Source organism: Nyctibius grandis, chromosome 12 (genome assembly GCF_013368605.1).
Source record: "Nyctibius grandis isolate bNycGra1 chromosome 12, bNycGra1.pri, whole genome shotgun sequence".
Taxonomy (NCBI): Eukaryota; Metazoa; Chordata; class Aves; order Nyctibiiformes; family Nyctibiidae; genus Nyctibius; species Nyctibius grandis.
Genome location: NC_090669.1, coordinates 8,075,456 through 8,101,300, shown reverse-complemented (window position 1 = coordinate 8,101,300; position 25,845 = coordinate 8,075,456). Strand labels below are relative to the sequence as shown.

The window sequence follows — 25,845 nt, the reverse complement described above, 5'->3', positions numbered from 1 at the left end:
TCGCGGCTTCGCAGAAGCACCCCCAGCACCCCTAGAGCGCGGCCGGGCCCGGCGGCGGCTCGGGCGCCCTCCCCGCCCCAGCGCGGGTTTCTCCCGCCGGCGGTGCTGCCCCTGCCGCCCGCCCGGCCCGCGGCCCTGGCTGCACCTGCCGCCCGCGGGGCTGGGGGAGCCGGGGCGAGGGCTCGTCCCCCGATCAGCGCGGGGCCGGCGGGCGGCCCGGCAGTGTGCGCCCCGCTGAGGGCCGGCCGCCAGAGGAGCCGCCGCTCTCGCCCGACAGCCGCCCGTCCCCGGGGCTCCGCTCCCCAGCCCCCCAGTCCCTGTCCTGGAGCCGGCAGAGAGGCGAGGGCCGGCCGAGACCGAGTGACAGGCCGGGGCCCGCCAGGGGCACCGCCCGCCCGTCCCGTCCGCCGCCGCCCCCCCCTGTATTGCCGGCGGCCCAGCCGGGCCCCGCCTCGCCGCGCTCGCCAGGAGGGGCGGGGGCTGTGGAGCGACGGCAGCGAGCAGGCAGGCGCGGAGCTGCCCTTCCACAGGAGCCGCCATTAGCGCTGGGACCCGGTGACAGGGTCTCGGCGTCGGCGGCCGGCGCGGCGCGGGGAGCGGAGGCAGCCGGGGTGGGTCCCCGTTTGATGGATCCCCGGATCGCCTGGTTCCAGCCAGAGCAGCTCGGCCCCTCGAACCGCCTGTGGATGCAGATCTGGGAGACCACGCAGGGGGTCCGCAACCTCTACTTCCAGCAGCAGCAGCAGGAGCAGCAGCAGCAGAGCGCCCCCGCCGGGGCCGGCCCGGCCTCCCCGCCCGGCATGTACCGCGCCCCCCGCACCGACCCCCTGCCCGACTTCCTGCCGCTCGAGAGCGCCAACAACCAGCACAACCGCAGCCACCACCAGGCCTCGCCGCCCCCGGGGGCCGCCGCCTGGGCCCGGCCGGCACGGGGGGGGCCGCCCGCCGCCGCCGCCGCGGCCGCCAGCAACAAGAGGAAGCGCGACAACAAGGCCAGCACCTTCGGGCTCAACTACAGCCTCCTGCTGGGGCCCCCCGGGCAGGGCCGGGCCCCCGCCCTGGGGGACGAGCCGGCCGCCCGGGCCCAGGCCGGCCTGGCCGAGCCGCCCTACACCGGCACCCCCTGGAAGAAGAGGAACTACAGCGAGGGAGTCGTGGGGTGAGCAGCCGCGGCGTCGGGCCGGAGGGCGGGCGAGGGGGCGCCGGGCAGCGGCCAGCGCCGGGCCTGGCCCCGGCCCGGCCTCCGAAGGAGGTGGCGGCGGAGCTGGGGCCCTCCCCGCCCCGGGACCAGCGCGGGGAGCGCGGCCGCACGCCGGGGCCGGGCAGCAGCAGCGGGGCGGCGCGGTGCCGCGCACGGGGCGGCGGCGGCGGGGCGCGGCCCAGGCTCCGGCCCCGGGGGGTGGCGCAGGGCGGCCGGGCCGGGGCAGCGGGCGCCGGGCCGCTGCACGGGCTGTCAGTACCCGGCGCGCCGCGGGCCGCCGGGGAGTGGCCTGCGGGCACCCGCCACCCGCCCCCGCTGGTGCCCGCCGGCCGAGCAGCCCCCCGTGCTCCCGGCGCTGAGCGCCCCGCGCTCTGGGGCGGCGACTCCTCGGGGAATAAACACAGGCGGCGGCGGCGGCTGGGGGCAGCGCCTGCCGCGGGTGCCCGTGTGCATGCTAATGGTGCGGGTACGCCTCTCCGCAGGGACGGGAGCTCCTCGCAGGCTCCTGTGCTGTCACCGCCGGTGCACGTGGGGCGTGTTACGGGCTCCTCGCCCGGTAACGCGCCTGGCGCCTCAAATGCAGGTGCTCCGCTGTCACCCTGCTGCTCGCTTTGCGGTTATTCCGGGTGTTGTTGGTGAGGTGTCTGCTGCTCCCGCACCTGCTGCGGGGCTGGGTGAGGCGCTTGGCTTGGCTGTCGCTCCGGGTGGCTGAGCTGGGGCAGTGAGGAGGCCAGCGGGCAGCACGCCGTCAGCTGTGCAGGTCCTGCACGCCTGCCCTCCGCAGCCACTGCCAAGCACGCTTTTAAAGCGCTGTGCTACATGTGGAGCAAATGCGTCGTAGGAGCTGTAACTTAAAAAAAATAACAATCTGCTGCTGTTAAAAGAAAGTACATAGACTAGGTGATTACACAGGGAGCGTGTTTTCTAAGACCTGACAGAGAAGGTATGCGCACATGCTGGCACCCGCTCTCAGAAATAAACTTGCGTGCATGTTTAGAGCGTTATGGATTTCAGTATGGGGCTATTAATGGTTTTCGTGAATCTCTGACTGTGGAATGCGTGTGCTGATCAGAGTATTTTGTCTGTAGTGTTTTTGCGTTAGCTTAGGTCTCATCGGTTGGCATTGCATGAGCCCACAGAGATTGAGGGCAGGTGAACTTCTCTCTTCTGTTTACCTGAAAACTGTTTTAAGCTCTCCCTCCCCTCTTTTTTTTTTAAACATGAGGGTGGTTTTTGATATGGGTGATGCCCTGGGTAAAAGCCACTTGGTAACTTCTGTGGCTTTTTTTTTTTTTAAAGTTCATGCTTTTCAAAATATAACCTTTGCCTTGACCCATAGCATACCCCTCCTTCTCGCAGCAAGAGCACGTTGACATGTATTTGACTTGTTAAGTACAGATTTCTGGTGTGGTGTATGCACGTGGAATACCCTTTCCAATCCTGCTCCTTTACAAACAAGTCTGGCTTGGTTCCAGGGTTCGGATGGCAGAGGTGTATGCTGACAGTCGAAGGCCTGGAAGAGCTCATTGTAGAAATTGGTAATGATTTGGGTTTTTGTGTGCCCAACTTGTACCTAAGGGTCCTTCAGCCTCCTCCCACTGGAAAGCTTTGACCTCTTTGCCTTCCAAAATCACTGTTCTGTAAGGTTTGTCAAAACGACTATTCAAATTTGGTGGTTTCTTTGGAAGACAAACTCTTACAACCTTTGGCTCCCTATTTGCTTGCCAGCTCCTATGTTACCTTTACTGCCAGGGTTATAATAATTCATAAAATGTCACTGTAGAAGTGTGCTATTTTAAGTTCTGTAGTCACTATACATTGGAACCTTCTGTAACGTTCTTCACACAACTTAAAAGTAATGTGTGCAAAACATACCAAGTAGTGGATTTTTGTAAGTTAGTTTTTGGACTGTCTTTATCTTCTAGCTTGTCACTTATTTACTTGAAGGTTGAGGAACGTTTTTAGAAGTACACCCCCCTGTCTCTCTCTGTCTTGTAAATCCATAAACCTTTTCCCTGCATTGAAGATATAGGGGGGAAAACAAGGGCGAGCTTCAGCAAGAGAATAATAATAGTAGTAATAATAATAATGGGAAAAAAGGGTGAGCTTCAGCAAGAGATTATTAATAATAATAATAACTGTACCAAAGTATTCAGGGTGATGTCTGTTGCTAGAGTAGAATTTCGGTAGAATCAGTTTCAAACTCCAAGTGGAAGCACATTGTGGACTTTCTTTTTTTTTGTAGTATCAGAAAGTACTCAAATATGTTGGTCTACATTTGTCTTGACTGTCTCGTTTATGGCATATATTTATGTGATGCCGAGGTTCTGTTTTAGGTATTTCTGTGTTCAAAGCAGAGTGGAGTGTCTCTAAGATACACCCCTACGTTGCTTTTCCTAAATTATGGAAGTGAGTAGTTTTGCTTTTAAAAAGCTATTTATTCTGAAGGTATTTAGAGGCAGTTGGTTAACAAATCTTGAATGAAAAATTGTGAAAACAATTTCTAAAAGGAGCTTAAGCTTTTTAGGAAAGCTTAGAAAATGCTTCAGTCTTGTGAAGGTTGCAGTATGACCGACGGGCTGCTGGCAAGGCCGCGTGAAGCCTCTCTGTGAGTGCCTGTGGTGCGCACTGAGGTGCTGCCATCGCTTCCGCATACAAGTATCTTTTTAGTGACTGTCTGTTGTAAGGCACCAGTCTTGACACACCAGACAGTGGTGATGGATAGAGAGGTTCGTAACATAGCAAATGAGGTTGTTGCTAAAGTAAATATTTTATATTAATTATTTCCAACATGAATTCCCAAATTTGTGTAGATGAGTTCTAACAGGGGAAAAAAGATACCTGTAGTTCTATTACAGCATTACTTGTCTGTTGACAGGTACCTTTTTCTTCCCTAATTGTTTCGATGCAAATTGTGAAAAAATCGTGAATGCTCTCAACGCTTTTTCCTATATACCATCCTGTAATTTTGTTCAGTTAATCTCTTTAAATTTTGGCTCTTTTGAATACGACAGCGTTGTGGAACAGTCCCATTTTCAGAAAGATTAAGCTGAACTTCCTGGCAAACACAGTTGAAAGCTGACATGTGGCATGCATATTTCCAGTGCAAAGATGTCACCTTTGTGTACAGCTGTGCAAAACCAGCTCTGAATATGCAATTATATTGATCAGCTGTCTGAAAAAACAGTCCAATAATTTTTAGCTAGTTGGATGGTTTATGTAAACACAGAACAGCGTGTAACTAGCTGTCTAAAGATTTAGGTAAGGTAAACACGTTGAGATTTTGGTTAAAAGCTAAGTATCTGTTCAGTCAAATCTTTGAGGTTTTTCTTTTCGTTTTTTTTATTATTGAAAAACATATTTTCTTAGTTAATGCAATTTATATATACAAAGAGATAACCAAATAATTTAAAAATAACCCACAGCAGTATTGTTTTTGATTTCAAGATAGGTTTACAAAGTATACACAATATTTGCTAACATTCACCAATGCTGAAATACTGACATTCAACACATGGCCAGTTTTTACTCCCACAGAGTTAATGGTGCTATTGTATACATCGTATTCTGGCCTATTCTTTGATATTTTCCCTTATTCTAAGTTTTCAGACTTGCAGTTCTGTTAATAATGTAGATGTTTGCGTTACAGGTACTCTGCTTTGTTCTGGCACTCTTGACTTTGTGACTTCTGAAATATTGCTGTAAATCAATTGTCAAGTGCTGCCTGCAAGTTGCTTTCCACCAGTCGGATTCAGCTTGCATCTCTTACATCCTCTGGGGACTTTGTCAACAGACAGTAGTGCTACAAAGAACAGATAACGCAGAAAATGCATGAAAAGTTTTACAGCATGTGTATGATGTTACTGTTGACTTGACACACAACATGCCTTTAAAGTGTTTAATTGGATTTGCCTTGACAGGGTGCTTAGTAGCAAAACTCAAGGATGTAGAAGGATGTGTGGGTTGGGCTTTGGAGGGGATTCTGTGTGTGTCTGTGTCCCAAGGACAACAGTAAATAATATTAGTAGTGTCACAATTAAAAAGGAAAAAAAGTATTTGGGATACTGAAAAGGCTATTTTACAGCTTTCACTGAGTTTAGATTGAGCCTAGCTAAAAGGTGACGCAAGACGAACTGCTTAAGCCAGAAGCCTGAAGTGTAACAAAACCCAAAAATAAAGACTTGCATGTAAGTTTGTCCTGTCTTCTCATAGGTTTCGGTGATTCTTCTACCAAGGTCCAGTTCGTATGCAGTTCTCAGGTAGGAGATGTGGATTTTGGGACTCTGTAGGGAGCTGGTTAGTTTTCACAGGAATCTGCAGCCAAAGGCAAGAACCCAATTAACTTGTGAGTTTAAGGAGGAAAATCTGCCATGTATACTCCTGAGGAAGAACCTGGTTTTAATAGAAAACAGTGGATTTTGAAATCCTGAATGCACCCTCTTTTGAAGTACTGACGGAAACTTTACCATGAAAGGGGGAGAATCCCACGGCCCCCAGAGGTGGGTGTGCGCACGGATGTGCGCACGCTCGCAGGCTGCTGAATTGGTTGGCCCAGAATTGAGCAGGCTTCAGCTTATTTGATGATATAAGGGTTCCCAGCACGTTGCTCAGGATTAGAGGATACCATGAAATAAAATTATAACTACTTAAGGAAGAAAATAGCTTAAAACCATACGTGTTTGCTACAGAAATTCTATTATGATTTTTTTCACATGAAGATTGTCGGCTTTTCACGTCTTTTAATCTCTTTTTTTGAAAGAAGCTAAGTGCATTAAGGCAAGCACAAGCTCGTTCTCCACAGACTTTGAGCTGACCAGAGGACATGTAGCTAGAGTAACGCAGCTGTCTGCCCGAGACAGACGTAGCCTGTGTCTCTTTAACTCTTATTTCCTCAGGCCCTGCGTGGTATCAGCCACAGTAGCATGATTTCTACGTGGGTTGGAGCATGAACAGAAAGACCTGAGTGTAGTGTGAGCAGAACAAGTACGTGTACCTGCAGCGAAACGTCTAGCCAGACTGAATGCCTGACTTAGGGAAATCTGATAAAATCCTCATCAATTGTGTTGTTTTTCGTCGTGTACTCTTAAGTGCTTAAATCGAATGCATGGGTGGTGCTTGATTTGCTGTTACTTGGTACATAAAAATGCTTCGCATAAGTGAAACAAGCACTTTTGTGCACAGACTTCTGATTTCTAGTGAAACAACAAAGTGTGTGCATGACTTCCTACAATATCTTCTGTTAGAGTAGTTGCGTGCATTTTGGATTTAGTGAAGGCATGTACGTTAAAACATAGGTTGCAGTTGAATTCGCTGTGTACATCGTGTGTAAAAATGAATTATTCAGGAAAAATTCATAGACACAAATCCGCTTGCTTCCCAAAAAAGCCTCTGAGGACAGTACTCTCTCCTCACTCTGCAGCTGGGTGTGTAAGCTGTAAGGTAGACGTGCAAGGATGTGACTCGAGTGCAAATCCCTTTCTTGTATCCATCTGATGAGATCCACTGTCGTTCTCCGTCTCGTCCTGAGTCATGCCACAGCACAGTTCTGGCAGTACCCTTGTGACAGCCTGTGCAGCTCTCGAAGGTGGTTAGCTAGGTTTTATGGAAGTGAAATCGGGTATTTCCCCACGGCCTCCTGTAGTAAGACATTACTTCTTTTGGAGGGGATGGGGGAAAGACACAAGTTTACTAGGGAATGAAGATGTTGGGCTAAAGGCAGTTTGAGGCAACCTTTAGGAAATACACTGTAAATATTATATAACTATTGTTTGAGCTTGCAGGATTTTGGAATGGTGCCAGCATTTTGGCATGTTTTGTTTAAACAATTTCAGGCCTTCAGAGGCCTGTTGACTTCAACACGTGCGAGGAAACAGCATGGGAATGTATTCTTGTGAACTGCTTTGTTTTCTCCACTTCTTATCTTCTGTTTGGGACTTGGACACCTATTTACCTTGGAGTGGCTATATAAGGAACAGACATTTAGCAGACTTTTTTTGGTAGATAGAGATGTCTATATTAAGTAATAGGAAGAGTATGTCAGTCCCTCTTGTGTGCTTGCTGATTCCCAAGAGCCAATACGTGCTTTCTGTAGCAGTATGCATTTGAAAAAAGAGGATCTGTTCACCCTGTTCACACCTAATATAATTACTAGTATTATATTAAACCATCTTGGGCTTGTAGTTTTTGTTTTTTAATTGGCAGACTGTTAGTATAAGGTCAATTTTAGGAAGCCTGAGATCATATTGTTGGTCCTAGGGAACACAAACAGATGGAGACCTGTATCGTGAAAGCATATGGTTGCTTCTTTCTCTCCTTCAATTTTTTTTTTAACCGTCTTGCTGTTATGCTTTATTCCTGGGCAGTTTCTGTTCACTTGATTAAAATTGGAGTATGAGGTCTGTTTTTTACTTTGGGAATTTGCAAAACTTTGAAATGGGGTTTTGAGAAGTTGTGTACATAAGCTTACTATCAAAATAGGCAGTAATATAAATACTTCATATTTCTTTTCATTGACCTCATAATATGGGGGTTCGGAATACATCTCTGAATATGGGGTATGTGCTCCCAGAATAATGCATATGCCAAAATTTCAGAGGTGATTGTTGTTCTGAAGCTTTCCGTTTATGTTGCATGTGGTATAAAACAGTGGTTCCTGTGCTCTCTTTGCTGGGTGTCGGAACTGGCGACAGTGGCAGAATGGGGCCTAGAGCCAGCTTAGGTGTTGTGTTGGGAGGTGTGTGTGCTGGGAGTGATACAGAGGCATAACCAGTGAAAATCTTGCATAATACATATTATAAGCAAAGAAATACTATTGCTGTTCTTAGTGAGCAGTTGGCATGCTAGTTCGTTATTGGAACATGCTGGGATTTCTTAAATTATGAGTGTTAGTCTTTTTGAATTACCTTTCTGGATGAACTGCCGAAGAGCGCTCAAGATGTCGGTCATATTTGAATATTGCTTTCTGTCCCTTTGCCTAGATATTGAGGCTAAGGCAAATACTCCTGTAAGCAAGAAAAAAAAAGGAAAACTAGTGAACTGTATGCAGGCTTCAGATATTTTTCCTAGGCTGCAAATAGCTTTACAGAAGGAGCAATTTGAACTTTAATCATTTTGTAACTTCAACCTACAATAGATAACATAGCAGGAATTTTTTCCAGGAATACTATGAACTTATGTCAAAGCAAGAGATAGATGTGGATTGAGGTAGCAGAACTCTTTGTTTGTAAGTTTGTACAAAAACCTCTCCTACAGATCTCTAGAGCCTGTTTAAATCTCTTCAGTAAGTTTGTATTGGTAGTACTCATGTGTTGTATCATAATCATGCAATTAATGTGTTAGGATTGCTGCATTCTGTGTAGCTCTTTTGATACTGGCTGTCCCTGATGGTTAACTTTCTGACCCTTAAAGCTGTGTCACAAAATCTGTGTGAGTGTGAGCAGCACAGCCCCTGAGCTGATTGAGTACCAGGGCCAGGAAGCTCTGAGAGAAGGGCGCAGGTAGGAGGCAGCTGCTCCAGGGCAGTTACAGCACATCAGCTCAGTGTAAGGATGAACTGGCTGCATGACTGGGTCTGAGGATGTCTTATGCTGGTACATCAGCAACATCTGTTAATTTTCTTCCTCCTGCGGTGACAAGATTATTTGGGAGCCCTCATTCCAGATCAGCCTCTCTGACAGTCTTGTAATGTCCTTCATGGCATGAGAACTACAGCTGAATTACTCAAAAGCGATGTGCAGCTAAGGAGGCACAGTCTTGCTGCAATTGCTTGAGAAGGCTTTACAGTGTGGAATTCTCCATCACCATACTGTATCGCATACATCTTGCAGGGTTTTTTTGCATTGCATTTTACAGGATTTTTACTGGAAAACGATGGTAGCAGAGGCTCAGATAAGCAAAGGCTTAGGATCAAAGTAAGTGTCTGTGCATCTCCACTCTTCCATCCTGTGAGCGTGATTTATTAGAGGGGAAATAGCCAACACTATATTGAAAATGTTGTTAGACGGCATGGAGGAAATAGTGTTGTGATTTTGCAAGTAACGGGATATAACAGTGGGCAAATACAAGCATTAGAGTCCTCTAGAAACTTCCAAATTAGGGAAGTGAGGTGTGTAGGTGAGTAGGAACATTGGCACATCATCTTCACTCAGTGTAGATTTACTTCCAGGTAGATTTAAGTACACACATTTAAAGTGTCACATGCTTTCTTACAATTACTTTGTTTATGGACCCAGTAAAATCTGAAAGAACTTGCATTAACCTGTCACAAATACCAAGTACAGGTAAGCCCTTCATATAATGTCATACCCTAATTAGAGTAAGAATACCGCTAAAATACAGCACGCAGGAATATCTTTCTGTAGTCTGATGACTAAGGTGTTGATCTTACTGTTATGTGTCAATGTATAGTCTGAAGATAGCAAGTCCTTAATCAAAGCTTGTTGACCTTGCCTGACCTCTTGATGTTGTGATTGATCTAGACTGAGGAACTGTGATAACTTTCTTCTTAAGTTTTTGTCTCTCTGTGTTAATTTTAAAGCTGTTCACTTCTTCTGTTACTTTAGGAACAGCTGATATTTTCTTGTGTATTACAAAAAGCAAAAGGTTTTTTTGTTCTGGTTTTGGGGTTTTTGCTTGTTTCGTTTCAAGGAGATTGTTACAAAAAGCATACTTCTTTACATGCATTTACCTTCCTCCCCCTTTTCCCTCAGTGAGCTTTTGACTTTAATCTAAAATAAGTATGCATATCGTTTTTGAAAATTGTGTGACGTTTTACTCTGGACTTAGCCTTGCAGAATGGCTTTCTCTCTTACGTATTCAGAGGTACTCGTGGCCAGCAAGCTTTCCACAACTGTCAGTTGAAGTATTGAGTTAAACATAGTGCAGTGAAGGAGCTATCTTGATCTGAGTAATGATCATGATTGCAAATCACCCAGTCTTGGGTCAATATTGAGCCAGGCTGAAAAAATGAGGTCCTGATAGTTTATTTTATTTAATTTTTGCTTTGTTATGTCATGCTCTTCTTCAGTAGGGTGATTCAACTCATGTGCTTGAAGATCTTCTATTTACTTAGCCTTCTGGTTGTGTTTTGGACTCACTGTCTTACTCTCATTCATCCATGGGGATTTTTCCTTGTAGTAGTCATACTTGATAGGTACTCACAGGAGAACATTTTCATGTTGATTTTTGTCTTGAAGAGCTAGTTCATTATCTGAGGTAAGCAGCTTCTTTATATGTACCTCTGCTTCCAGCATCAGGTGAAAGAGAAGTTTGCCTCATCGAGCTGTTGGATTTCCTCCTATGGGATAGTTTTTGAGATTAGGCAGAAAGGACAGTACTGTCTTGCTTTTGTTGCTGTCTTGTAATTACATTATACATCAGCTGCAACCATTTTTTTAGCCAAAATCTATCTAATTTTGAATTAACTAGTGATCTTCTCATGCTGTTCTTGTTACAACTTGGCCAGATGTGACAGGGCATGTACAGGTGGTAAAAGATAATGTTTCAGTGGCAGTAAGTAGCAGTGTTGGCTCCCAGCATCACAGCACCTTGGAGCAAACAAAGAGAATAACTGTGTAATAGCAAACTGCCTCTCTTGTTTCTTGTATAATGTGATATTTGCCTGTAGGCATTAAGTCACTGAACATTATATGCTGGAATAGTTCACTTCAGCCTTTGCTCCTCTGCAGCGTACTTGCTTCAGGCGTGCCGAAACGTGCTTGTTCTAGTTGCTCTTGGTTCAGCAGTTTGTAGAGCTCGCAGCGACCCTCTCACGCTTCTCTGATAGCTGGTCTCCACTGCTGCATCTTCTGCTCTCTTTCTTCTCCACTGCTGCATCTTCTGCCCACTTTCTTGGTACACCAACAGACACGTTTGCTTAATCTTCAAATTATTACTGAAATTATTTTGAGAGAGTGGTTTGAGTGAGTGAGTTGGATGAATCTTGAGCGGGTTTCTGAGAGCTCTGCACAGCCCCTCGCTCTCCATTTGCTACTTTTGCCGGAAGACTGTGCACAAATATGTTCATGCACAACGTGTGGACAGCATGAGGAGGAGGTGTGCCATGCCAGGGATGTCCCATCCTAGAGTGGGTTCCAGCATTCAGCTACATGATGTTAGGCCTGGATCAGTTGTGAGGATTCAACTCTCAAACCATTAGAAGCCCCTTTTTTCACCATGTGCTGATTCTTTTGTCCTTACATCCAAGCAGAACCCATAAATTGAGGTAGTTGCCTGAAATCTTTTTTTAAGTCATCTTGGAGCATATATTGGTGTCTCTAAATTTTAAGATTGTGGACTCATGGGAAGTATTTCAGTAAAGTATTTTCTGGGCTTATATTGGTAGTTTTCTGACAGATGTGCTAGCTGAAGCTTCAGGGGAAAGAAGAAGATAAAAACCATTATTTGATCCACTGGGTTAGTGAGAGACCATCTTCCCCAGGTACTTTGAAGGATGAGACTGGTCACCTACATTGGAGGAGGAAGCATTTCTTCCAGTTCCTGACATCGAAGCTCTTGAGCATGGATCTGTATCACTGGCCTAACAGAGGTGACCTCAGGAAACGTTTTTCTGTGATCTGCTTAGGCATTGTCCTTTTTTGATGGTTATTGTTTGCAGCTTTCTAGCCCAGAGTGATAAGCAAAGCAAAAGGAGGCTGGCGACTCTCCAAAATATTTTGCAGGTTGAGAGCTGCTACTCCTAGCCCATGTGTTTTCTGGTACCCCTGCATGCTGCCTTGCAAGTGGGAGTATCTGAGCACAAGAGAACAAACTACAATATAAACAAATAGTTTCTAATATATATACCTTTAAGGGAGCATATTACTGCATCGTGAGTCCCAAATGAATACTATGTGTTTAATCTGAACATAATTCACTGTGTACATGCTTACTGTAAAGATAACACATCATCAAAGTAAAAAGTTGCCTGAAATGTTCCTTGTACCTTGCTATAGTATGTGCGATTGTTCCTCCTCCTCCTCCCTCAAAGTGCACCTGCCCCAGTGACTTCTGAGCATTTGGAATTGAGAGGGAGAACTACTTCTGGGATTTGAATTTTGCCAGGATATGACAGCAGCACATCTAAACTTGTATTAATATTGTAGCAGAGTGTCACCAAAGTGCAGTAACAAGTAATAAATGGGTGATAAGCTGGTTCTGAATATATGCTAAACAGGTAAGTTGGGATCTTTGCCCATTTTGCTTGAAGAATATAAATCTAACATAGAAACTTAAAACCTTGTGGTTTTAATAGTAAGTGCTAACTTCAGATCTTTTCATAAGAAGTTTTGAATATTACTAATGTAGGAGATGCAACCAAAGAGACTTGTGGCTCACTTTTATATTCCTCAAATGTTCCAAAACGCTGTGGAAAATTCCCTCCTGTCAAAAAAAAAAAAGCCACCCAAAAGTATGAATGATAGAAAAAGTTGGAAAGCTTTGGTAATCTGCACTGACTTTCCAGGTGGCATACCAGTACTTCAGATTTAATTTGAAAATGTTCTTATGCTGGAGCTGAAAAGGTGTTAACAAACTGCAACTTTAGCTTGTTATTGGACTTAATATTTTTATGTTAAATTATTTTAAGTTTGATCTAATGTGTTACTGAAGCAGAGGTGTTAAGAGTTTTATTCTGTTCTTGGTTCTTCTGCCTACTTAGGAGCTAAAAGGCAGGCTTGCTGCTCAGATGGACATGAGGTGGCTTTCTGGAGTTAGCACAGTGCTCTCTCAGGTGTGTGTTACTAATTTGCAGGGATAAATGTGTAAGCAGTACCCGCTGCAAGTGGGAGCTCAGACTTTAAACAGCTTTTTGACTTGGCTTTGTGGTGAACAGCATAAGCCTGGGAGTGTGGTAGTGTCTGTCTCTCTTCCATCTTAGAGACTGGTGTGGGCTTATTTGGGGCGGATGTTTGAAAGTTTAAATCAGCCCTGATGGAAGGAGGCGGAAGTTAATAATTACATTGCTCTCCTTCCTTTAACTAATCTTTCAAGTCAAATAATTTATTGAGTCATAAACAAGAAGAGTATTTGCCAGGCAGAACCCGCTGTGTGTGTGACAGTAGAGGGCTTTTCTCCCCTCTCTTCTGTGCCAGAAGACCCTGGTTTGATCCCCACGTGAGGCTTGCCTGGCTTTGTCTTGGGTGACCTGCCACACACGCGGCCGTTTACATGGTAACGAAGGTCTGTGGTGTGAGATTTTAACTGCAATCAGGCTTCAGATGGGGATTTTTTCCCGAGCACACGTTATCCATCGGACACGCCTGTCAGCCTGCAGGGAATGCGTTCGTGTCGCCTCTGCCCGATAGCACGCGGTGTCATTTATGGGCAGGTCACAGATTGTTTGTTTGTGTGATAATATTTACTACACTAGCACAATAGTAGCAATATACTAGTGATGTGTAAAGAACCGTCCTGCTAGCCTAGCTTAATGAACGCAAACAGAAATGTGTATTAGCTGACCTGCTGTGTCCCTCTGTCCGCTTTAATAGTAACACCACTGGTGATATTTGCAAAACTGATCTGATACACTTTTTTTTTCCCCTAACTCTCTTCTCCTACCTGCTGTGCGGGTACAGAAGGGGTCAGACCTGCTCGCAAGCCTTGCAGGGATTTGCTGGCTGTAACTTTTGTTAACAATCCTGACAGAAACCCAAACATCACTGTGTTACTGGAAAAGTTCAGCTAATGTGCATTGAGCTACTACTGATACTGATAGTTGCTTTTACTTCTTATTAAGCTCTTGTTTAAAAACAAACTTATAAACTGTTGTTTGGTCTTTTTGAGTGAGAGCTTTTTAAGCAAGGGGAATTGGCAGGCTGAGGAATTACTAATTCCCCGCTATAGGAAATAGATACCTTTAACTTCTCTGTGGTTTTAGCTGTTTGGAAATTTACCCCAAGTTGTAATTACAGAATGTATGAAGTGCGTGCTAACAGTTGCACTTTAAGCTTAAAAGCTTTCAAAAATATATGTCTGTATTTTAAATTATGTGGTTGCAAACTGCATAGCTGGTCTGTATATGTAACTGTTCCAACTGACTAATACTTTTGTACAAGTGAGCTAAAGAAAAACCTTGTGGTAGTATTTTATAGGAGATGTTGGATTTACTGGTGTGTTTCAAGATAATTAGATATTACTAGAGTTGAAGCCCTTTTGTCATTATGAAATAAAACAGCTGTTTCCCATCTCTGCTCTTCCCACTTTTTTTTCTTGAACAAAACCTTTCTCTCCTGCTTAATCTTGTTCTTTTTTTCAGTACTTTTTTTTTTTCAGCTAAGCTGAGGTAGCAGTTTCTCTTAATATTTTTTTTTTACTCTCTGTTAGCAAAACGCATGCCTGCCTTTGGCAACCCATTGCCTGGGAGAAGAGAAGCAGCAGACTCTCATAGCACTTGCTTACAGAGATGGGAAGGAGGGACGATATGTAGATACTTCCCAGGGAAGAAATAGAAGGCTATTCCCACGCATGTAGTGATTCAGCTAGATTGTTTTTATGTACAGTATGATTAAAAAAAAAAAAACAACAATGGGAAATAAGGGTACTTCTCAAAATGCTCGTTCGAGTTGGCATTTGATGTTTTTGCTGGAAATGCTGTAAAAATAGAGAGCAAGACTGAGTATGCATATGGCATGGGTTTAAAAGCCAGTAGATCGGTTGCAGAGTTATATACTTCAGATCGCTTTTTGATAGGACTAATTCAAGCATCTGATTTATAATTAAAGTTCAGTAGGACTTTTTTCCTTTTAAAAGGCAAATTTCTGTAGGAAAAATTCTAGTACGTCTGAATGTATTTTAGAAGACAGAGCACACATTGCAATTTATAAACAGACAAAAAAATGCTAAATTCTACATTGTCAGAGAAAGAGAGTCTCTTACATTACTGCTTGACTAAAGAATATGCTTGGGAGTTTTAATAAGAAATAACCTGAATCAGTTTAAAGAAGATAGCGTTCATCCTGATTGAAGCAAAGGATCTACAAAATAAAAAACAAAACCAAAACCAAAACAAACAAACAAACAAAAAACCAAAAAAAAAAACCTGAAAAGGTGGAGTTAACAATTTAAAAAATTGAAAAGGACTGCCCGCATTGCTGCTTTCTCCTGTATTTTGACATGTCTCTACTACCCTTTGGCTGTTTCCCTAAGACAGTGCTATTTTAGTGCTTTTTATGATGCATTTAAACCAATAAGTTAATGTTAAATCCAGAACATAAATAAAAAGCTATGTTAATTTGAGGGGTTTGGGGGAATGGGTGTTGATTGGGAGGAACAAGGAGGCTTAGGTTTTCAAATATTTGCACAGGATAGAAGTTTTAGGTCTTTGTAATGCACATTTTTGTGGCATCTTTTTTTGCTCCTCAGCATTTGAAGAAATGTGTGTGGTCAATCCACCATAAATTGTTGAAGTGAACAAATTAACTCCATTCAGAAAAATGTTTTCAAACTCAATGTCAGAGGGATTAGATTAATCCTGAAAGACATTAGTCTTGAAAATAGGATCTGGATTCCTGAATCATTTACATATTTGTGAAAATTTTGCCCTCCTTCGGTCCTAAAAGGCAATTCTGTGAATTACTCAGCAGATGGCAAATGCTAGTCAGAAGGGTCAAGCTGTTCTTGGGTAAATACGGAAAGCTACTCAAATACTGCTTGGTTGCCGGAGCCAGTCTTCGGGATGTCGATGTGCTGCTTGAAGGGGTTTCTTCCACCGGCTTCTTTTCGTCCCTTGCTGTCTGGGTGGAAGTGACTGCTGCCGCCGTCCTTGAGGGCTTCTCTTCGGGCTCCCCACCATGCTTTGGAGAAGTTGGCCGCTTTAGCTGAGCTGATGAAGGCAGTGGGATTTAACTTGGCTAACTTTGCCTTAGATGGATTAGGGAGGCCTGTGTAATCATGTTATAACAGACCTTGTCGCCAGGAAGCTGGGGAGTGGTAACAAACACCTGGGGTATAATGGAAGGGGGCAGAAATAAATCTCTTTCGCCTAGCACTTTGCAAAGTGAAGTTCTCCATTTGCATCTTAGGAAACTGCTTTACACATTAGATATCCTGATTTTTAGTGATGTTTAGTAATTGTATGGCAGTGGAATACCTGTTTTTTCTGCATGTCTTTTTCTAGGTAAACTCTGAAAAGATACTTTGTGAAGCTGCATTTCAAATGGGTGAACAGAACTGAAGAAAAATGTGTGTGATCAAAAACCCAGCTCCTTGAGCTTTCCTGGTTTTGTCAGGTTACTAATATGGACACCTTTTGGGATGTTTCATTTGAAAGCTCCCATAGGCCATATGTGGCTCAAAATATGGTTACTACGTGACCTATAATATATTGATATGGTTCAGTAACTAAGGATATTAAAAGTGACGGTCAGAGTCCTTGAGGCTTTTGAAAATGGTTTGCTTTATTATGCACAACTTTAGTTTCTTACAAGGACTGATGTTTCAGTCACTGCAAGACTTAACTGCCTATTAAATCACCTGCAGTTAGGTGTTCTTTCAGTAGCTTAAAACCTAGCAAATATTAAAAGAATTTGTCTGCTACAGAGGCCCAGGTGGTAGGGAGAGGACCTCAGCAGATGCTTCATATTTACTGTTCCCTTCACTACTCTAATGTTTGTTTTTCTTTGAGTTTGTAGGTGGGAAAAATAACTTGTCATCTTTACAGTGTCTGCTGTTGTTCCTGCTTCATTATTCAACACATGTAGATGCTAATAGTAATCTAGAAATTATTTTATTAAGGTTGTGGGAGATTAATGTTAAAACTGAAAGTTAATTTGGGAAGCTGTTGGATTCCTCATCTTGTAGAGTGTCAGTGTTCCTTCTAAAATAAATATTTTTAAAAAATAAATACAGTTGTGAGGGGGAGAGGGAGGATGGGGCTCTCCGTGTCTTTCCTTTACCTTAGTTACAATTTTGTTCAAAACCACTTCAGGAGCAAGCAAGTCACAGGTGGGAGAGGGAAAAGCTTTGTTTAGTTCGTGAAACTTCTGAAGGATCAGAATTGCCTGCGAAAATTATTTTTTTTTTTTACAGTTGCAAAACCGGTACCATGTTTTTCTTAGTAAAACACCTTGCGAAGCTTTAAATTGAAGTTATTCTCTCTTCTCCTGTGCAATGCTAGCTTTCCTGTTGGGAGTGAAGGGATGGATGCAGTTAGGACTCTTAAGTATTGATGCTTTCAAGAAGCTAAAATAGCTCAAGTTCCTCCTTCACATTCTTCCCCAAAAACAATCATAAACCTGAAATTCTACAATATTTCTCTTTGTTGCCTTTGATTTTTTTCTTTTTTTTTTTTGTTTTTTTTGTTCCAGAGGAGAGTTAAAATGGTAGGGGCAACTAAACACTGTCCTAGAGGAATTATTAATCCAAAGAAAATTCAGATACGAGAGGTGTATTTGGTGCTATAGGGGTACATTGCAAATATTGTGTCGATCCAAGTGTCAATGTAAAATCACTAAACTCTTAAATCAGAAGTGATTCATCTTAAAGTATAGAGTTGAGGAAGGCAAAAGCAATCTGTGTGTTTATTGCTTACTTCTGCCCACTGGCCACAGAGTTTCTAAATAATGTAGATTTTCATCATTCTGAAAAAGAAGCTTCCTTCAGAAAATGCTGCCAAAGAATAAACTGTAGTGCTCGAGTACTATATAATTTTTTTTGCATGTGGTTAATATCCATTGTTTTAAATTATCTTCAGTGATGTTGCAAATAGCATTGCCTGTGCAAGGAATATACATGCCCAAGGCAGAGGAAACTCTTTGGGTGGATGAGCAGGATTTTTAACCCAGTCGTTTTTAGGAGTTGGAGCAGAAGCTATGGGTAACACCCTGGTGAGAGAAATTAGAACATGCATGCCTGCATAATTTCTCCTGTGAAATGAAGAGTGAAGAAGAGCCAGAGGAGAGTAGAAGTATAACACAATTCCAGAATGACAAAAGCAGGAAACTTTTCAGTTAAAACTTATTACTCTGGTTAGTATAATACTGCACGTTGGCACACAAAGGCAATACTTAACTGCTACCCTGTGATTAAGGAAAACCAGTCAGAATTGTCTTTATCTCGCTGGCTGCTCTGCTCAGCAATACTGTGTGCTGCTCCTCAGCTGCTCGGGGCAGGCAGGGAAGGGCCAGGGTATGGTCCCGCTTGGGGCAGCCGCTGGTGTGGCTGGCGAGCGCTGGGCTTTGGTCGTGTCAGGCTGCTTCCTCCAGGCTGCCGAAACCTGCGAGTGCAGTGGGCTGGTCATTTCATCTGCATCAGGATGCTGGTGCACAGAAGTGAAACTTGCAGTATCTCCAGTCACTTCATAAAGTGACATGCCTCCCAGAGCCACCCCTGGTTCCAGTTCTGCACTTACAGCAATAGCGAGTTGTGCCGCTTTTTGTGTCAGGTGGCCAAAGTGTATGGTCAAGTGTATGTGCTTGGCCATGTATCTGTCTGTGTGCTGTGCGTATAAAATAGAAATAACATTTTGTTTGTACGTGATTATTTTTTAATTGATTGCCAGAGGTGCAGTAAGATTCATCCTCCAGAATAACAACATCTTGGATATACGCAAACTAGTTTGAGAATCCTGAGTTGCACATTTAGAGCCCACAAGTTGTGCTACAAAATACAGTAAGGTGTGATCAAAATAAGAAAGAAACATAATGCCCTGTGTGCCGTAGTGCTTGCATCTGCACAAAAGCTGCGGCTTTTCACCTAAACGGCTTGAGTCTGGCAGAGTTGCGTTCCTGGTGGTGCTGTTCAGTGATGTTACGGTGGGAAGTCCTCCTTGTGATTACAACTTTTGCAGCCGTAGTTTATTTTCTAATGACGCATCACTAGCTCTGTCAGGTAAACATAACAGATGCTATAATCCACTAAATTTAGTGGCTTCTCTTCCCTATAATTCTGTTCTGTCTGTGAAATTCTGATGAAATCAGCTTACCAAGCTTGAAAACAGGGTGTGATACAGCTAGTACTTTGTTTTAAAACATACTCCGAGGAAGTGTAAGAGACTATTTTATTTTCTTTCCCCAGTGTGTTGAGATTTCCTGAAGTACAGGACGAAGACCCACTCATTTACTGTTATTTACTGTAATAAATACAGTAAATTAATGCTCTTATGCATTGCAGAGAACTCTGTGCGTCCAGAGTAGGTCTTGGGTGTTGGTATGCATCAATATGACTATAAAGCCAAATGAAATATCTCTCCATAGTGAAATCAGGTTTATTACAGTGTAATTTCCTTCTAAAACCGAGACTCCTTTTAAGGACTTTTATATAAAATAACTAATGAATGTAATGGCATTAAATAATAAAATACTGTTATGAAGCCAAAAATAACTTCTCAGTCTCTTTGATCTTTGTTTTGACTAAAGATACAAGATTCCACTAGAGACTCTTGTAAACAGAGTCCATTAATCCAAACAAATTGTTTTGAGAAACAGTGACTATAATAGACGTTGATTAAGACAGTGAATAACCTTGAGTTTTAATTTTCAATACAGCTTGCCTTAACTCCGCATTAATTGGAGTCACGCCTCTAAGTCATGTTGTACTGCTCTGAAATCCGCATGTGGCTACTTCTGTTTGTCTTGGCTTTAATTAATCATTCTCTTATTTCTTGGCAGCCACCATCATTGGGCAGGGAAATACAGTTCCAGGTGTAGTCTTGAGCCTTTACAGCTTCTGCCTGCCTTCTGCGTGCTGTGGCTCTGTGCAGCACAGGCGGTCCTAGCAGCATGGAGTGTGGGAGCAGACGAGATGCAGATACGGCTGTAGTATTTCCAACTGGCATGCTGATGGGGACTTTCTCTAGTAGTCTTTAAGCCTTTCTTCTGTAACTGAAAGAGTTCAGATTTCATTTTTTCTACGTCTGCATTGTTCAGTAACACTCAGTGCATGCGTAATGTAAGTTTCTTTGTGTTTGCATGCTGCTTAATTTTTTGTTTTGCCATAAAGCTTTACGTGACTACCTAAGAACGAGAAGGATCCCGTTTAAAGAGATGCAGACATATGTTATTTATGTTTAGAAAAAGAAATACATCTGGTTCTGACAACACATCATTATTTTATGTGCTTCTAAAGAATGCACCAGTTGATATAATTATCTCAATTAAGAGTGTCAGTGGAATTACTAAAGAGAAGTGCCCTGAGAACTGCACTGTCTATATGGCTTGGTCCTTTGTGCACTTTGGGGACCTCATTTCTGATTGCCTTGTTCTTTCAAAGTTCCCTTATGGGGCAGGGGAACAATTAACTCCCGTAAAGTGGAAGCCCAGGAGCAGCTGAGTCCACTAGTGATGGGCAGTATGGATTTGTGCTGTGCCATACATGAATTTCTCCCCAGGGATAGTCCCTCGGTATTACCCCAGCATGTCTTGTGCCATTAAGTGCCCTCAGACAATGTGGTGCCTCTCCTCATGGCACGCAGTGCATGCGTGCGCTCAGTTTTATGTTGCTAAAAACATTGCTCTGGGGCAAATCTTGCGCCTTGTGGCTGTAACCAGTCTCTTTCAGCTAGTCCGGAGGAGCACAGGCAGAAATGGGGCTGTGTTGCTTGATCAGTTCCCCACAATGTAGCCTGCAAAGAGTGCAGTTTGCCAGACATGATAGGAAGCTTTGGGCTGACTCCCAGGTCTTTCTGTAAGCTGGTTCACCAAATTAGTTGAAAAATAATTGATGTTTTCTCGAGTTTGATTATCCTTTTTTTGCCTATTTTCCTTGTTGCTCCTGTTTTTGAATGTTACCTTAGTGATCAAGCACGTGGAGACTAAATTAGCAATTCAGTATGTGTGATTGGCGGTGGGGTTGGAGAGTGAACTTGGTTGTTAGAGTGCTCAACTCGTCCTTCATTGCATACTTCTCATCTGAATTCAATTTCTGCAATGAGAGGGTAGCTGTAAGAAGATTTACGTGCCAACATGTTGAATAGCAGTGAAGAATAGAAGAACAGGAGATGGTTGAAAAGCTAAAGGCGGAGAAGTCAGTGCCCGTGTAAGGGATGGCAGTGGTGGTTTGGAATGTGCACGTTAACCCCAGGTTGTAAGCTTCCAAGGAAAGGCAAGAAAGCAGCCATAGGAGGAGGTCAGAAGTTTCCTATCAACGTCAAAATAAATGCCGAAAACAGCATTTGTCAGGATGAATATTGCAGCTGCGTTGTTTAGAACGTCCTTGTGGTGGTACCTGAGATGTTGTGCGTGAACAGGGCTTGGTGCCAGTGTGGCAATAATGGGGGCAGAGGAGGGAGATGGCGCCTTGCATTTTTGCAGGAGATCATTTTGGGGGGTTGTTTTGTTTTAGTTTTTAGTTTACGTGTTTGTAAGGCTTCCTCTGTAGCTGGCAAAGAGGAGAAGCTTCTCCAGAGGTTGATTGAGAACAGCTAAGTCAGGGATCTGTCTGGATCTCCCTTTGGAGGAACTCATCAGAGGAGTTTTTTCCTTTGCGTTAGGCTATAGAAAGCCTGTGGTGATGGCCACCTCAAGTTGCTAGGCTTTTATGACTATTCCCCTAACCACGTGTGTGGGAAATTTCAATAAATGCTCAGTGAAAAGTAATGTAAATATTTTATTCTTCAGTCTCTGGGAGAAAGAAGCTTGTGTTGTTCGTAACACTGCAGTATTGAAGAACATAATGCAGATGGTTTGGGTTCTATCCCTGCCCTGACTCTGTTAAGTACAACTTTCAGATATTTTAATCTGTTTTTTTGACACCTGTGTACAACTTCCAGTTATTAACATTTGATTTATTTGTGTGTGCAGTGGGGAATTACTAGATTCCACATCTCATCTAAGGGCTTGCTCTTAATAAATTGCTCTCTTCTGATGGGCCCTCAGAGCTTTAAGGAGAGATGCAGTAGTGCTTGGTAACTAGAAACAATACGTTTTTAAAAAATAACTAGCTATTACTGTAATGGTCCTTGCAGGAAACAAATGAAATTAATTTAGCTATTCTGTGCCAGAGTTTTTCTGAATTTTGCTGGAATTAAAGGATTGCGTCTGTTTTTTTTAAATATGTTGTTAGTCAAGATAATGATGTGTTTATGATATTACAGCAGCATAGAAATTTGTGGCACTGTATGAAGACATTTTTATTTCAGCTCTAATTGTAGGCAATCTAAACATAACTTACTGACTGTGAGAAGCACATGTAATATGGTAAAATATATGTCAAATATATGGGTTAACTGTCTGTCAGTCACTTACTCTTCTGAGCCACCACTGCGGTGTGTGTACTACTTACTTTCTTGCTGTGGGGAGAGAGCATGTATTTAGTTTATGCGTCTTCTCTAAGCAGTAGAAGAAGCAGTTCTTCTAGCTCTAGCACTGGCACAATTACTGTCAGCTTTCTAAAAGCTTGATACTGAATCCAGACTGCTGCCCGAAGCTGCCTGGCTGGTGCCAAGGGGCTGGCTAGGGTGGGCTGAAAACCTCCTGTTTGAGTTCTTGCGAAGTGTGTACTCGGAGCATACAGCTGCGGTCGGAGTTGAACACTGAACCATTTCTGTGTTACACTGGCATTAAAATACAGAGTGTGACTGTCAGTGTGAGTTGAAGATGCTTGGATTTAGATTTGCTTTCACGCTTTTAGCAAATGCCGTGCAATATTGACCTATGACATAAAAAACTAACGTGAAACTCGATGTTACTAAGCGCTGTGAATCTGGATTTTTTTTTTCAATTGCATACTACTCTTAAACTGCCCCTTAGCTAAATAGGTAACCAGGACCTTAAAAAGCATGTTTGATTAGAGTAGTTGGTATTTCATTCTCCTGTGGGTTTTTCCTGACCTTCTGTTCTTTTTTTTTTTTTTTCTTTCTTAGTCTTCATGAAGAAATCATTGACTTTTATACATATATGTCTCCCAGACCTGAAGAAGAGAGAATGCGAATGGAAGTGGTGAACAGGATAGAAAACGTTATAAAAGAGCTCTGGCCTAAGGCAGATGTGAGTAGGACACTGTTCTATTTGTTAATATATAAAAGCAACATTTTGTGTCTTTTTACTTTGTGAAGTATTGAATAATGAAAATATTGTTTATTTTTCCATATTTAAAAAAAAAAAGGATTTCTGGTCAAATGAGAGAGGTGATTTCTAGAATAATACAGATCAATGTTTTCTATCACACATAGAAAAACAAGCTAGACCTACTGTAGTCAAAGAAAAGGCATGAGGAGTGGCAACATTTAGTTTCATTAATATTTATTTACTAAGATTAATGGGAACATATCAGGCATGCATACATGCTTGTAAAAGATTATGTTAAAACCAAAATCTTCTGAAACTCATTGCTTGACTGAAAAAGTCTGTAGCAGGGCTTCTAGTCCAAAGACCTGTGGTCCTGAATAAGTCTATTAAGGTGGAATGCAATGCCACATTACATAGACCGTGCTATTTTTAATGGGCAGTTAAACTAAATTGAAGTATCTTACAAATATAAAGAATCCAGGTTTTTGTACAGGAAGAAACAAGTCTATAGATTTCCTCTCTCTCTTTGTTAGATATATAATGCCTCTAATGCCTCTTTCCACCAAAGACAGGTTTTTGCTAGTACTTTATTCAACCGAAACAAGAGTTTCTCCTGTGCAGAGCTGTGCTTTTTTTAATAAAGGTTGAATTAAAGAGAAGCTAGAGAAGTTGCTTTTACAACTCAAGGTGGTTTTATGTGGACATAGTTGGATTTTTAGCATAATTGAATCTAGTTGAATTGTATCCTTCTACTAACATGGTGTTCATTTCCCGAGTGCAGATTTGTAGCCATAGTCATCTATCTGTGGATAACAGTAGCTGAAAATAAGGGCTTGTTAGCCGGAATAGCAAACCAAATTCAGACAGCAGAATCCTAAGTATAAGGAATGCGCTTTGATCCTGCCACGGTAAAAGATAAGTGTTTGACATGAGTGTCTTAAAACCACTGTTCATTTCAGATCTTCTTAAGTTCTTTTTCAGAATGTGTTTTTAGAAACTGGCAGAATATGACAGAATATGAATTCTGTATAAGCTATGTGTATGTGGTGTGTGGTTTTGTGGGTAAAACATACTCACATTTTCCAAGGTGGTTCATGTTGTTATGGACAACGTATTAGTGACATATAATATGGAAGGAGCACACTCCAGTCAGCGACAGCCGCCTTCACACAGTTATAGGGAGTTGATAGAGTCAGTACTACACGGGGCTGGTAATTTTCTCTTTGAGTAAAACCAAGAACCTTTCCAAGGGAACTGTGTAAGAGACTTTAGCATATCTCACAGGTCTTGTATTGCTCTCCTCTAACCCAGTGAAACAGTGTTGTAGACCCTAATTAAGAGCAGTAGTGGGCTGCCAGTCTTGACAGGCAGTAGTACAGGAAACAGTGCAGGTATGAAACAGCTCTTACTATGGTACACCCTGCCAGTGTCTTGTAGTAGGGGATTTCACCAGAATAACCGATTACTTCAGCCTAGAGAAGATGCCACTATTTCCTGGACAAGTATGCTGCTAACTTAACTGGTGTAATGGGGTGAGAGGGTTTATTACCAGGGGAGCTTTCTTTGTTACCACTAACACTTCGAATGGGCCACAGGAACTTAATGCTTCCAGAGGTACTCTGTTTGTAGGACAGACTTGATCTGTAAAAGCTAGGTCTTTTATATTAAAAATAATTTATGTATATATGTAAGACTTTGGGGCCTTGAGAAAATAGTCTTTCTTTAAGCTACTGAAACTGGTTTTTGTAGCCATAATCTTTTAAAGAAGGGGAAGCAAATTACAAGCCCTACCACACAGTGACAGCTGACCGCTGGGCTTAGCTGTAATGTGACTGAGAAGCACACACCGTGCAGCTGAAAACTGGAGTTCATTTTTCAATTAGTGCTGGTTAAAACTGCCATGACCATCTTTCTTCGCTGTTCTTGAAAATGTTAGAGAGCAAGAGCATGCCAGTTCATTCTTCTCAAGTCAATAACTGCTCTTTAAAGCCTAACTCTGCATTTTGTCCGCTGTTGTTAACATCGAGGAAGAGATCTCCTCTTGTATGCCCTTCCATTTTCTGGAGGCTAGAAGGGAACTGAACGGTGACAACAGCATGCCAGGTTATAACCTGGAAATTACTGTAATGTTATTTTTCTAATACTCACTTTGCGGATCTGCTTGGGAACTGAACTGCTGAACTCAACCGTGTTCAACTTTGACAGTGTTTTGTTGTAATTTTTCAGTTGTTTGAGTTAATCACTAACCTTTTGGAAATCTGTGTTGGTTTAGCTACTTGTAAGATTTAAGTTTTGAGTACATGCTCTGAGAAGGTGGAGTGTTATCTGGTCCAATGTCCTCAGCTTTAGCTGTAGTGTAAAGTGATAAGTTAATGTTTAAGCTGTTCATTTTGAGTCATAGATGTAGTGACTTCAGCTGAAATAAACTTGTAAGTTAAACACACACACTTATTTTGTAGTTTCTCACTAAACACGTAGGTAAGACATACTCTATAAAAAGTCAGATACCAAGAAAAGGAAAATCAGGCTTCATGAATCTAAATGCATAGAGAGCGTGAGGAATGTGTCTGTGCACATACTTTTTTTTTTTCCTGTTCCACTTAGGAAAAGGCTGAAAAAGCAGATGGAGGGGGGGTAAAACTAGGTATCCTAAACTGTTACTTTATTTATAGAAGTTAGCAATTGTGTCATTTGCTCTCTTACTCA

At 42.8% G+C, this 25,845-nt stretch overlaps 1 protein-coding gene across 1 annotated transcript in view; it reads left to right on the top strand.

The window, feature by feature from the left end:
• Window positions 1-492: 492 nt before the first annotated feature.
• TENT4B (terminal nucleotidyltransferase 4B) overlaps window positions 493-25,845 on the top strand; it is a 48,944-nt gene continuing 23,591 nt past the window's right edge. The window contains exons 1-2 of the mRNA XM_068411280.1: window positions 493-1,159; window positions 22,995-23,118. Coding sequence (XP_068267381.1) covers window positions 627-1,159; window positions 22,995-23,118 — 657 coding nt within the window. The 5' untranslated portion in view covers window positions 493-626. The remainder of the gene's footprint in view (window positions 1,160-22,994; window positions 23,119-25,845) is intronic.